Raw genomic sequence first — 13,545 nt, forward strand, 5'->3', positions numbered from 1 at the left:
GGCCCGGGGCGGCAGGTCGGGGCGGGGCCAAGGTTCGAGCAGGGAGCCTGGGGCGGGACTAAGCGTGGGCCACACCCCTCCGGCGCACCACTCTCCCTTTGTATAGTCTCTTATCATTGGGGTTCTCAGCACCTGGCCCACCCCGGCCAACATCCCGGTCCACACAGCTCGCCAAAGGGGACGCGGGACTCGAAGGTAAGGCGGGGTTTAGGGCTTTGCGCTGGACAGGGTGAGTAGGGCGCATGCGTAAAGAGGGGGCATTAGAGGCCGATTAGATAGCGACCCCTGTTCCACAGGCACCTACCAGGCGTTCCTTCTGCTTCTATCGTTAATCTTGCGGGCCAGTTCGCCCAGATTTCAGTACCAAGACCCACTTGTAAAGAGTCCATGAGGCCAGTAGACACAGGAGACTATGTGGGCAGCTCCTGTCTGGAGGGGTGATGAGAGGGCAGAGGGGATCAGAAACTGGCCGAATGGACAAGAAAATAGAGTGGAGGGAAGGAGTGTGCTGTCTCATTAGAGGTGTATATAAATTTTATGTACGAGAGACTGACTTGATTTGTACACTTCCACTTAAAGCACAATAAAAATTAAAAAAAAAAAAAAAAGAGTCCATAAGGGGTGGGAGGGTGAGGGGGGCTGATGGGTGAACAGGTTCAGGTATGGAAAGCGCTGAGTTGCTTAATGAGGGGCCCAGGAGTTGCATAGTCCTTGGTGGGGGAGAGAAGTTATGAGATGAGACTCAGACGACATTCCAGGCAGAGCTCCTGAGGCACTAACTCAGCTCCTACAATCTAGATGCCTGGATCCCTGAGTTCCTGAGGGGTTCAAAGAACAAGAGAAGAGAAAAGGGGAAGGAGCTGGTGAACTCCTGGTGGGAACTTTTGATTCTGTTCCTACCAACAGGAAACCTACAGGTCACAGAGAACAAAAATAGCTGAGAGGAAGGGTGGCTGTGAGTTCACCAAGGGCCCCACCAACACCACCTACCCCTTCCTCAGTGGGGCTGGAACCTTTTCCTCTGCCCTAGAAACAGCCACTTCCCAAGCTTTTTTTTTTTTTTAAATTTCATGGTGGAAAGACTAAAGAGACAGGCCATGACCCTGGCCACTGGAGCAGTCAGCCCTTCCTACCTTCCCAGTACCCAGGTCCCTAGCAAGTACACCCCAGACCCTCCACTATAAATAAAACCAAACTAAACCCATTGATGTGAGTCGATTCTGACTCATAGCGACCCTATAGGACAGAGTAAAACTGCCCCATAGGGTTTCCAAGGAGCAGCTGGTGAATTCAAACTGCTGGCCTTTTGGTTAGCAGCCGAGCTCTTAACCGCTACACCACCAGGTCTCTCCCTCCACTATATATAGCACCAATAGTGCTGCTGTAAGAGAAATACTACAAGTGGGTGGTTTTAGCAAACAAAAGTGCATCATCTCACAGTTTAGGAGGCTACAAGTCCAAAATCAGGGTGCTGGCTCTGGGGCAAGGCTTTCTTTCTGTGTTGGTGCTGGGGGAAAGTTCTCATCTCCTTTCAACAACTGTAGGTCTGGTGTTCCTTGGAGATCTCCATGTGTCTTGGCCTGGACCTTCCCCTGGATCTAGGAGGTTCTCAGCACAGGGACCCCAGGTCCAAAAGCCATGCTTCACTCCCAGCTCCTCTTTCTTGGTAGTGGTGAGGTCCCTTTATGATCTTGCTTAGAAATCTCATCAGCCAGATATCCAAGTTCATCACTTACAAGTTCTACCTTCTACCAAACATCTGAACATAATTAAGTCAAGTTCCTTGCCACTGCATAAAAAGCATCGCCCCTCCTCCATTGCCCAATCACGTGTTCATCATTTTCTTTTAAAGTTTCACCGGAGGCACATTTGACGTTCACGTTTCTAGCAACATTCTGTTGCTTGGCACGGTATGTTTCCTATTCCTCATTATCATTCAAGCTGCCCATGACCTCGAAACCTTGGGCTAAAGGGCTCAAACCCAGACCAGTGGGGAGAGAGGCATACCAGAAAGAAGAAAGGAGGGAAGCTGTATAGTTTAAAAGTCTAAGTCTAAGCCTTATAATTTTATATGTGGAAAATGAAAATAGCCATACCCTATTGTTCTTTCTTACTTTTTTTTTTCTGTAAGTAGAGACAAAACCTTGGCTGATGGGGAAGATGCCGAAAACACACGGAGAGGTATGGCTGTGTAACAGTGGCTAAGAGCTTACTTTCTAAAGTCACAGTTGGTTTCCTCATCTATTAATTTGGGATAATAATAGTATCTATTTTTGAGGGCTGTATTTTTTGGGGGGAGGCAAGTTGAATCAGAAAATCATGCACTAAAATGCTTAGTTTAGGGCCTGGGATGTAGGAGGAGATAAGTAATAATAGCTGGTCTTTTTATTCTCAACAGGAGATAAACTGTAGTAGCGGGTAAAGACAGAAGTTTTAGTTTTGGTTTTCTTTCTCCTTTTTTGTTTTTCAATATTTAATCCAGGTCATGGGTTTTACAACATTGAGAAACACAACTGTTCAGGCTAGGAGGAACTTGAGAGACCATGTTAACTGATTTATCTCACAGATAAGGAATGTAAGGCCCAAAGGAGGGTAACTTATCAGAATTAGTGATCCTTTGCCCTTGGGTCAGAACATATCTGTGCACACCCAGGACACACCCAGGACAAGGGTGGGAGAGGAGCAATGCACTGGGCCTGGATAGATACCAAGACACCATTGCTGGGGAGGGTGGAGTTGGCATGTTGTTTCTAACTACACAGCCTTCACACTGCCCCCTCTAGCCCACTATCCTCAGAGGACCCAAATCCTACCCATTTCCCCCACTTCATCCTATTCCTCGGTGGTGGGGTCCCAAGCATTAAGATTCCCAGCACAGACTCATCCCCCAACTTCTTGGTGTTATTGGTGGGTTTCAGCTTTCTCCCTGACGCCTCCACACCTCAGGCAGGAAGTGACTTCAGAGCAGCAGGATGCAGGTGGCTCCGGAGAAACGTCATGAAGTCACAGGTCCCTACACAATGAACCGGAAGGCAAGGGCGGGGAAGGGGAGAGCAAAGGCTGTTGAAAATGTCTGGTGGGATGGGATGATAGAACAGGCACAGAATCTAAGACGGTATCCAGGAGGCAAGACCGTTCTTCCCTAAACTCCCAGCTTCCCTCAGTCCCCAGCTTCCCATTGGCAAGAACCCAGGACACACCAGGCAACACTGAGAGGCTTCTTTATTCCAAGAATCTGATCTTGCAAAAATCTAACATCTCCACAGTGGTCCTCCACCCCCAGGCACTTTCCACCTGCCCATCCAATCTACTAAATAAAAACCATAATTCCTTCTCACATCTCTCCTCTGTTTTCCCTCCCTCCTTCCCCAATTCTGCAATGCAGCAATGGGGAGCTAGAAGAAAAGAGGGAGAAGAGTAGCTTTCTCACCAGTCCCCAAGTGACACCCACTAGTACTGACCTATCTTGAGGAACCTCTACCTTACAAATCCAAAAGTGCTCTTTACCCCCACCCCATATCCCTTAATCAAATAATCCTCAGGGCAACAAGGTGCAGGACTGTAAATCAAGGAGTATCATCCAACATTCAAGATACTCCACCCAGCCAAGAGGTAATCCCACTCCCCCTACTTGGCCTACACCAGAAACTGTTCCCCTTAACCAACCTCTCAATCCTACCAGGAGACTGGTTAACTAGAAGGGGCCTTTGATCTGTCCGTCAATCAATCACAAGGAACCTTTTAAACTTTTAATCCCATCAGTAATATCAACCATAATCTACAGCAATCCCAGAATGGAACTCAGCCCTTTTTTCCTCCCTGTGGAAGGTTCTAGTGCACTCACTGGTGTCAGGCAGGAATGCAGTGACAGAAAGACTGGGTCACAGACCCAGCTTTTCTAAGGTAAGAAAGTTACCAAGCACCTGTGACTTATAGAGGCAAAGGAGAAGTTTCTGGAATCTAGACATTTGCCAGATAATATAAAAAAATCTGTTCAAGGAAGAAGGGGCCCATCTCTGGTAGAGAAAAGCCCAAGGATCATTCAAGATCCAGATGCCTCTTCAGTAAAGAATAGGTCATGTCTCAGATTTAGTCAAGGTAAAGAGTTTTCTAATTCTTCCGTAGGTCATAACATTCTTAAAGGCTGGCAGGATCAGAAGTCACATCACCTCTGATAAGGAATTTCAGATTTCTCTCCTGTGGAAGGATCTACCTGGAGCCAAGGACAGACCCCCATGGGAGGATTATGGGCTCAACTCAAGCCTCTGTGTGAGCTCTATCATGATAGATTTGTGTCTAGAACCCTAGACTTGTATGCAGAACCACAGTGAAGCCAGACCTCAGTGACCAGATTAGTGGGACAGTTTAGGTTCTAGATCACCTTGCAAGCAAGACTACCAACCACCATACCTACAGCCTCTAGGAGGCATTTACTACTTCCACCTCAGGCTCACCATAAAGGTTCCTATCACTCTTGAAGAACAGAGAAAAATCTAGATCCAGTTCTAGCCTGCTAGAGAACCTACAACATCCAGAATACCAGAGAGGGTTCCTGACCCAATTCTACAATCCCATGTTTCCAGAGCTGCCCTAGAGCAAATGAAAGGATCCAGACCTAGAAATAGCAGGGCAGAACATAGGGAACCCCTTTCTCCATTTTAAACAAACCAACAGGCACACAAATAGCATAAAGAACAATTCTATAGATACCTTAATATAAAATACTCAAGCCAAAGGAGAAGGCCAAATGCTAATCTCTGCCAGCAGAGCTGTGACCTCACATTCTGTGTGTTGGGTCACTTGTGAATCACACTTGTGGAAAAGGGAACTGGGAAATGCAATAGAATGAAGGCCCTGGTGCCTCCCAAAGGCCTCAATAAATTATATTTACACATAAACTGAATGAGATGGGGTGCGGGTTAAAGGCTGTTCCCTTAAGGCAACCAGGCCTCCAGTCTCTCCCCTCTCCTAGCCCCTAGCTTGCTCTCCTCAGAGACAATTTTGGTTGTGGGGAAGAGGTTTTGGCCAGCAAAACAGAGGCAGATCTAGCCGGGACCTGCCACCCCAGCTCTTCCCAGTAAGAAATCAAGGTGGTGGCAATTTCTGATACTGTTAGGGCCTTGCACACTCCCATGCCCAAGTGTGACCCGGGAGAAGCCAGGCCTGAGCCCACAGCATCTCGGTTCCCAGGAGGCAAGTGAGGCCGGGGTCCACCTCAACTAGGGCCCCCTAGAATGTGATAGTGCACTTTGGTGTTGGTGGCAGCTCCCAGGGGGCGAGTGGGGCCTGGGCCCGCCTCAGCTAGGGCCCCCCAGGATGTGGTAGTGTACTTTGGTGTTGGTGGCAGCTCCGTGTTTCTGGCGCAGATGAAGCCGCAGTTGACTTTTGTGCCGGAAATGCAGGCCACATGGATCGCACTGTAGGAGAACAGAGGGTCAGGTACCTCCCCACCCACAACCATCTTTTAGTTCTTGAGCTAGGGGCAATTGTCCCACTCTCAGTCAGATAAGGAACGCTTTGGCCCTCCTGTCCTCACAAATCCCCAGGGGCGTCCTCCCAAATCCCCAGGGGCGGTATAGGTGATAGACCCTGCCTTCTTCAGCAAAGGGTTTCCCACTCATTAGTCCTCCCTCCTCACCTGGGAGTCCCTGGGTGGCACAAACGGTTAAGTGCCTGACTACCCACTGTCGGTTCAAACCTACCCAGAGACACCTGGAAAGAAAGGCCTGGCCGTCTGCTTCTGAAAATCCCAAGGAGCACAGTTCTACTCTGCACATACGGGGTCATCATGAGGGGGAAACCTACTCTGCAGTAACTGGTTTGGTTTTTTATTTGTTTAGCCCCCTCTAGAGGAAAAATACCGCTGGCCTCATCCAGGAGTATAACTTCTATGTCTGCCCTCCCCCACCCCATCCCTACCCCTGATTAACACTATCTCCAAGAGATCTAGGGATTGCAAGCCCTGCTCTTCTTAGAGTCCCACTCCTAGGCCAGGCCAGCTACCCACGTGGTAAGGCTTCTCTCCTGTGTGGATGCGAACGTGGCTCTTGAGGGTTTGTAGGTGGCGGAAGCACGTCCCACAGGTGGGGCAAGGATAGGGTTTCTCCCCAGTGTGAATCAGCACGTGTGCACGCAGATGCGCTACCTGGGAAGCAGGGGAGACCTTGCATTGGCGCTTCTGGGAGGGACAGAACCCTCCAGATATGGCCTGCCCTGCCCTCCTGCAGGTTTGCCTTTGAACTCACTCCCAGGCTGGCTCCATACCTGGACAAAGCGCGAGCCACAGGTCTCACACTTATAGGGCTTCTCTCCTGAATGGATGCGGCTGTGTGTCTTCAGGTTTGCAGGCCGGTTAAAGCGGGCTCCGCAGATGGAGCAGTGGTACGGCTTCTCTCCTGGGGACAGGGAAGAGGGGAGGTCAGGGACTTTGCCTCAGGACACCTGTGGCCACCAAAGCCACAGGACCCTCTCCTCCCTGCTCACAGCTACCTGTGTGCACGGTGCGGTGACTGGCGAGGTTGCCCTTGTAGCGGAAGGCAGAGCGACAGAGCTGACACTTGTAGGGCTTGTCCTCCTCCCCAGGAGCTGAGGGGTCCAGCCCCGATGAGCACCCAGCCATAGCCTCACAATTCTGGCAGCTGACAAAATCACTTCCTGGGCAGGGAGGTGGGTAATGACAACAATAGTTATTTACTGAGAGTTCCTGGGTACCACTGAATCCTCAAACCACACATTGGTAGGTTTTCTTTTCTCCAGTTTACAGTTAAGGCTTCTAGGGCTTTTTTAACTTGCCCAAGGCCACATGGTTAGAAAAGGGATGAGCCAAGATCTGACTTCACACTTGTTTGACTCCAGAGCACTCTGCTAATCTCCTCTCCAATAGTGGTGGTGATCAGTGGAGGCTCCTATTAGTGGGTGAAGGTTTCTGTTTCTCCCTCCTCTCCTGTACCACTCTAGATGACAGCCTGTCAGAGAGGCCCAGCCAAGCCCTGGGCAGACCACTCAGCCCTAGATGGGAGTAAGCCAGAACTATCCAAGCTTTGCTGCTCCCTTTAATACTACTAATCCCTGGTCCTACGTCTAGACATTCTGATCTATGGGATGTGGCTTGGGCATCAGGATTTTTAAAAGCTCCCCCAGGTGATTCTAATTTGTAATAAAGTTTAGAAACCATTGCAATGGGCCTTTCCAGAGGCATTTTGGCCCAAAGTAGCCTGAAGCAGCCACAGGAGAAAAGTCGGGAAGGAGGGGCTCTCACCTGGTGGTGGACGGACCCGCTCAGAGGGTGACCCAGTGGTCTCTTGAGCCTGGGGTGTGAGGAGATGGGGGGTATTGGCTGGAGTTCCAGATTTGAACTGTATGGTGGCAGCAATTGGAGAAAGCCTAGCAAATGGCAAGGCCCAGGGAAAACGGTTAGAAGAGATTACATGGAGAGGGATTCTCCCTGAAGAACTTGGAGCCAAAGGCCTAGCTTCTGGAGGTAAGTTAATATTGACCAATGAACCATATCCAATTGTGCTGCCAAAGTCCCACCCGCTGAGTAAGCCTGGCCTCACTCCCTACGGTGGGCTACTGGTTGCCTTCGAGTCGATTTTGACTCATGGCAACCCCATGTGTGTCACAGTAGAACTGTGCTCCGTAGGGTTATCAATGGCTGATTTTTCAGGTCTCCAGGACTTTCTCCAGAGGTGCCTTTGGGTGGACTTGAACCTCCAACCTTTCAGTTAGCAGCCAAGTGCGTTAACTATTTATACCACCCCAGGGGTGGAAAGGTGGGCTAGTGTCTCTGAAAACCCAGCCCCATCTCCCTGCCTCCAGACCACCCAGACCCAGTGGCTCTGCCTCCTAGCTGAGGCCAGTCTCTATGAATTCATGGTTCCAGGTTCTGTACCTGTTCTGGGGACCAGGAATGGGTCCTTCTTCACTGCTGCTGCTGCTACTGGAGGCCTCATCTCCACTAGGGAGCCTGGCTTGGGGGCAAGGTTGACCAGAACTCCTCTCTCCTGCCAGGCTCCCTGCTTGAGAGGCCTGAGAGTTTAGCACGATGAACTTATACTTTTTCCAGTTGCAGGCCTTGGGGTCTGGACTGGGGGGACCTTGACTGCAGCTGCGAGACTCAGTAGGTGGGTCTGGGTGCCCTTCGGAGCGCCTGGGACTGCCGGGAGGAGGGGCCGTCGGAGGTGTGGGGGGCTCTGTTTCCAAGGGACGCAGGGAGATGCCCAGAGGTTCATAGCTGGGAAAAATGCGATGGACATTAGTGCTACTGGCTAACCTTGGCCTCTGCCCTAGATATTTGGGGCACCACCTCACCCACGCTGACCACTGAGCCAGGGTTCCCTCACCTGGCCTGGATAAAGCGGTGGCATGCCTGGACTACATGTTCCATCTGCAAGTAGGTGGCAGCTGCAAGCACAGCTGGGGCAGTGGCCGGCGAGAGGCGCAGGCGTGAAGTGTACATGAAGTCCAGAAGGGGAGCAAAGCCTCCAGCTTCCGGGCCCCCAGGCAGGGAGAGAACGTCCACCCCCACTCCCGCACGGCTCCGGAAAATGGAATAGAAGAAGCCACTGGAAAGGGGGCAGTTAGATCATGTTATGGGATGGGGAACTAAGGGAGACTCACTCTGCAGTGCAAAGTCACACCTCTAGAAGCCCCGCCTCCGCCACTATCACCCCGCCCCCATGCCGGGAAGCTCCGCCTCATGCTTTCCAGGGTTTAGCTTCGAATCCCTTATGGCCCCGCCCCTTCCCATCTGGCCCCGCCCCAGCCCAAGAGCCCCGTCCCTCGAACCTGCAGGCGATAAGAACAGCCTTGTGCGCCCGGAGGGGTTGCCCGCCAACCAGCAGCGTGACGTCAGTGAGTATCCCGCGCAGGCGCAGCTCATTCAGATTGCCGAGCACGTCGGAGGAGTGGCGAGTGAACTCGCGGACGTAACCTAGCGCTCCGTTCGGGGCTGCGGTGGAACCCATGGCGACGCCGGCCTGCGGGTGCCGTGGAGAGGGCTCAGGGATCCAGGCAGTCGTAACAGGGAAGACCCGACGCCTTCCCGTCCTCAGTTTGCCTTTTCCTCCTAAGGTGTAGCTAGAGTCCTGGCCCCGGCCCACGCACCCTCACTTAATTCATCTAGATCGTTCTGCGCTCCTCTCGCTCTTCCAGATCCCACAGCACTCGGGGCGGGTTGAAGGTTCCCAAAACCCGGCGTCGATGGAGAACGTGTGGAATCCAGCGCGCAGCGCCCTTCATTTGACTCCTAGTACCCCTCTGGCACCCCCACTCCCCTCTGCTGCGCTGCGCACCTGCGTCTCAGATACCCCACCTGCCCAGAGATCCCAGACGACCTGCGGTCCACACCTCCTACTCCCAGTCGAAGCTCCGTTCCCTGAACCACTGAATTCTGCTTCTGTCTGGTCCCCGACTCCAAGTTGAGCCCAATTTTGGGGACTCAGTCTTCCTATCATCAACAAACTCCAACCCCTCTTAGGGGACCCAGGAGTCTGGCCCCCTAAGTCTCTCGCTCTTACCCCCGTCCCGCAGGGGCTGCGGCTTCTCTTCTCAAGGGAGGCGGGTCTATCTCCCCTCTTGGCCCCGGCGCCTTTATCGCGCCGGGATGTCGGGGGCGGGGGTGGAGGTGGGGTGACCGCCTGGATCTGTATCCTTCCTTCCTCCCTCGCTCTCCAGATGGCAAGCCCGGGGCGGGGTCTCCGGCTCCAGGGCGGGACCTCAGGAACGCGGGGTGGTCGTAACTGAAAAGTAAGGGGTCTTGAGCCACTGAGAGTGGAACTGAGGATGGGAATGTTGGAAGTGGGGAGGAAGCTGGGGACATCGAGGTTGGAAGTATGGGACCTGGGTGGTTGGAGGGCCTGGGACAGAAAATTGGTGTGGTGGCTTTTGGGAGAAGATACTAGGAGCCTGTTGCAGAAGAAAGTGAATACAGCAAAACTCCTCCGTCCCATGCATGGTATTAAGGGAAAAAGGAGAAAGGAGGAGCCCAGCGAGGCACCAGGTTAGGGAGGTTAGTGGGCTCCCGTGGGGTCTCAGATAGTGGGAGGGTGTGGTGTGAGTGGCAGGCTCCTCTAAAGGGTCCTCAAAAAAAGGGGTACTCTGACTGGGCGGGGTAGTGAGGTGGCGGATATGATTTCTAGTTGGTTTCCTTCCATTGTCCTGCGACCGGAGCCAGCTGCTTCCCCTCGAGGAGGTGGGGAAAGCCCCGGGTGGGGGCCGAGAGACGCTCGGGAGACCTAGGCGTCCGGCTTCTAGCTCCCGATTCTCTTCTGAATCCTTTTAGGGATCCAGAGGGACGTACTCAAAGCCCGGCCTTCCTCCCCCAATCCTAACTCTCTAGCACCTCGGGTACCCGCCCGCCGGTCGGCCACGCTTTGAGGCTGGCGGGACGCCGGGGTCCAGCGCGGCAAGTCGGTAAAGCTCTGCAATGTCTGGCTCCTTCCACGAGGGGGCAGACGAGCACTAGCCTCGCCTCGCCGGATCGTCTCCACCGGCTGGGGGTGCGCTGTGACAGAGGCGCAGGATCTGTTCGGTCCGGGCGGCTGAAACCTTCAGCCTCCCCGACTTTGCACTGCCTCTTTTTTTGCCTCTCTGTCTCCTAGGAGGGGAGTAGTGTTGGGCGGAGGGAAGGACAGTTAGGAGACAGAAGGAGCTTTCCCCCAGGTGGATTCCTACCTGGGGAAGGGAAGGGTGGATTGGATGTCTCCGCTTCCCTAAGACAGGGGCAATGAGCTTGATCTCCTGGCCCCAAGCCCTTTGGGGACTTCCCCCCTACCCAGTCTGGAAGCCAGGAGTCCTACCTGGGGTGAAAAACCACGGGCTTTTGGGAACAAGGGCAGTGGGTGGGACAAGGAGGGGGACCTGAGTTCAGGACTTTCTTTTCTAATCAAGACAGACTTGCTATCCAGAGGTCTTCAGAGGTGCAGTTTTATGAAAGTTGGGTGGGGTAAACAGAAAGAAGGGAAAACAGTGAGGTTTCCAGGAGGTAGAGAGGGCAGGAGGGGCCAGCTAACCCCATCTAGTAGATAGGCATGGGCACCACCCTTATATTTCGTTTGAGCAGATCTCGGGGATCAGGGTTCATTTGGAGAAGGGGAGCCAGAGCTAAGTCCAGCTGCAAAGCAGGAGCACCTTGGATTTGGGCTCAGGAGAGTCTACAGTTGACCAGGAACCACTGACCATTGTCTGTGAGGCTGCATGTCCAGGCCTGGCCCCACCCCTTTAGATTTGAGAGTGTCTATGTGGGGTGTACAAAAGAAGAGCTGAGAAACTGGGAATCAGGGACCACTAAGGTTTCAGGATGGTAAAGTGGTTTTGGCATGTGAGGGTTGCCTTGAGTGGTCTCTGCCCAGTTTGGGGGTGGGAGTTAGACTAGGGAAGGGCTTCCCTTTGGTATCAGGATGGAATCGATATTATGTTATCTGGTCAGTTGTGGGATGGGGTGCCTGCTTGTTATGGGGTGCTGAGTTGGTTTGATTGTTATGAGGAATTCATTCATTCAGACTTGAGGGCCTATGGTAATTTTGAGGCATTGGGCTCATCTTGAAGCTAGATTAGTTCTGGGGGTTCTGACACCTACAATTTGGAGGTTATACCCATCTCTGTCATCTTGAAATATCAGGAGAGCCTGCCGGGTGTTCTTTGGGAAGTGGATGAGGGTTTTATGTTGGGGGTTCATAGTCACTGGTGTATATGGGCAGTTGAGGTTCTTATCAGCCTGATTTCAAGTAGGGAAGTGGTGCTTATTTGGGGGTGCAACCAGTTTTGCGGTACAGTATAAATATCGAGGCTCAGATTAGATAGTCAGGGTTATGAAGTTCAATTTGGCATTTTTCATTAACTTGAGTGGAACATAATAGGAACCTGGGAGCAAGTTTGAAGGCCTCTTGTGATCGAAACCAAACCTGTTGCTGTCGAGTAGATTCCGACTCATAGCGACCCTATAGGACAGAGCAGAACTGCCCCATAGGGCTTCCAAGGAGTGCCTGGTGAATTCGAACTGCCAACATTTTGGTTAGCAGCTATAGCGCTTAACCGCTACACCACCGGGGTTTCCCTCTTGTGATTAGGGGGTGCTGTTTTGGGGGGATTAAAGCTTTGTATTTGAAAGTTGTGGAAAACTTACTTGGAGAGGGGGGATTCCTGTGCCTGCATGATAGCTAAGAAGCCTTGTCTGGGGAGAGAAACAAGGGGAGGTCCCCCAGGGTGGGAGGCAAAAATTTTGGGGTACCCTTATTTTGGGGATATCTTGCTGCATTTTGGGTGCATTTGGTGAAGCTGAGGGGTGGAGCATCAGGTGAGGTTGATTTGGGGGCTTATTTAATTTGAGGCACGATAGTGCTTTGGTGAAGTCCTTTGCTTGTAGGTCTCAAGTCAGATTCTAGAAATCTTTCTTTACTGAACCCCCAAATAAACCCAGTTTGGGGATGGGAGTTAGAACCCAGATTTGAAGGGAGAAGTTTGGAAAGGGAGTGCTTTCCCTTATTTTTATGTGTCTTAGCTAGATTTGAAGGAGTGGTTTCAGGCTCTGAACCCCACTTTCTTAAGGGAGCACTCCTCAGTTTTGGGAAAGGTGGGAAAAATGGGGTATCTTGTGGTTAAGTGGACGCCCCTGACCAGAACAGTGATGTTGGAACTGTGGCAAGGAGGGGTAGTGGTGGGGTACAAGGAGGTGATTCATGAACCCTGGTTTTCTGGGATAAGAGCCCCAAACAGAAAGCAGACAGACGACCAGGAGTGTGGGTGAGATGGGGGGGAGGGGTTCCCAACGGCAGCAGGGGCTAGAGGGTAAGCCAGGCCAGCTCTGAAGCCTGGGTCCCTGCTCTTTTCAGCTCTCCTCCCCTCTCTCCCTCCCACCGCCCACCCCCCCAACCCAAGGAAAAAAACTGCCTGTGCAACAGCAATGGCAGATTCCAATCCTCCAGGCTTTCCTCAACCACCACCGAGACCAGCCAGGGGGAGGGGTAGGGAGGATCGGGCTTTCCTGCTTTCCTAAGACAGGGGCAATGAGCTTGACCTCCTGGCCCCTAACCCTTTGGGGAGTGCCCCCCGGTCTGGAAGCCAGGTGTCCTGGACCCTAGCCCCTGAGCGAGGGGGGGGGCCTGGAGAGACGGGGAGGAGGAAGGAGGGAGTGACTTCCAAAATTGGCATATGGACAGAGCAGGGCTGGCGGGAGGCAGGCGAAAGGCAGATTTTTCCTGAAAAAACGGGGCTATCTGAGGACCCCAAATTTGGGGAACTAGTCCAGGACCGTCCTCCCAACATCCTAGATTTTTTTGGGATTTTTTGGGGGCTCCAGGACCCTTCTAGATGGGGTGAGGAATGTAGTGTTGAGGGAATCTGACTGGGGCATTGCAGCTGCCTCTCCCGCCGAGTTGGAGACGGATGGGCTGGGACGGGTTTGGGGGGGGGTGTCCCCAATTCTGACTGGGAATGGAGAAGCCCCCTCCTGAGCTCTCTTGTGGGGGTCCCCCCTCCCTAGGGCACTCCCCACTCCCTAAGCCAGTCGAAAGGAAGGAGGCCAGCGATGCGACTGGGGCGGCTCCT

The 13,545-nt window shown here is 52.6% G+C and overlaps 1 protein-coding gene and 1 long non-coding RNA gene across 7 annotated transcripts; one reads left to right on the forward strand and one right to left on the reverse strand.

The window, feature by feature from the left end:
* The first annotated feature begins 111 nt into the window (after nucleotides 1-111).
* Nucleotides 112-4,213, forward strand: LOC126062757 (uncharacterized). 2 transcript variants are annotated; one of them, XR_007514137.1, is made up of 4 exons: nucleotides 137-195; nucleotides 1,853-1,910; nucleotides 2,135-2,181; nucleotides 4,126-4,213. It is a non-coding gene; the product is annotated as an uncharacterized LOC126062757 (long non-coding RNA). The 2 variants fall into 2 exon arrangements; XR_007514138.1 differs by lacking the exon at nucleotides 1,853-1,910 and having other exon boundaries at nucleotides 112-195.
* BCL6B (BCL6B transcription repressor) lies at nucleotides 2,127-9,553 on the reverse strand. 5 transcript variants are annotated; one of them, XM_049860586.1, is made up of 9 exons: nucleotides 9,349-9,512; nucleotides 8,788-8,978; nucleotides 8,343-8,564; nucleotides 7,892-8,233; nucleotides 7,259-7,383; nucleotides 6,490-6,654; nucleotides 6,265-6,395; nucleotides 6,008-6,145; nucleotides 2,131-5,417 (listed from the first exon to the last, which is right to left on the reverse strand). In XM_049860586.1, exons 2-9 carry the CDS (start codon nucleotides 8,964-8,966, stop codon nucleotides 5,298-5,300), a joined length of 1,422 nt encoding a protein of 473 aa, XP_049716543.1. In that variant the 5' UTR covers nucleotides 8,967-8,978; nucleotides 9,349-9,512; the 3' UTR covers nucleotides 2,131-5,297. The 5 variants fall into 5 exon arrangements, with proteins under 5 accessions (XP_049716546.1, XP_049716543.1, XP_049716541.1 ...); XM_049860584.1 differs by having other exon boundaries at nucleotides 9,336-9,512; XM_049860587.1 differs by lacking the exon at nucleotides 9,349-9,512 and adding an exon at nucleotides 9,106-9,242.
* Nucleotides 9,554-13,545: the final 3,992 nt, after the last annotated feature.

The sequence above is a fragment of the Elephas maximus genome, chromosome 19 (assembly GCF_024166365.1).
Source record: "Elephas maximus indicus isolate mEleMax1 chromosome 19, mEleMax1 primary haplotype, whole genome shotgun sequence".
Lineage (NCBI taxonomy): Eukaryota > Metazoa > Chordata > Mammalia > Proboscidea > Elephantidae > Elephas > Elephas maximus.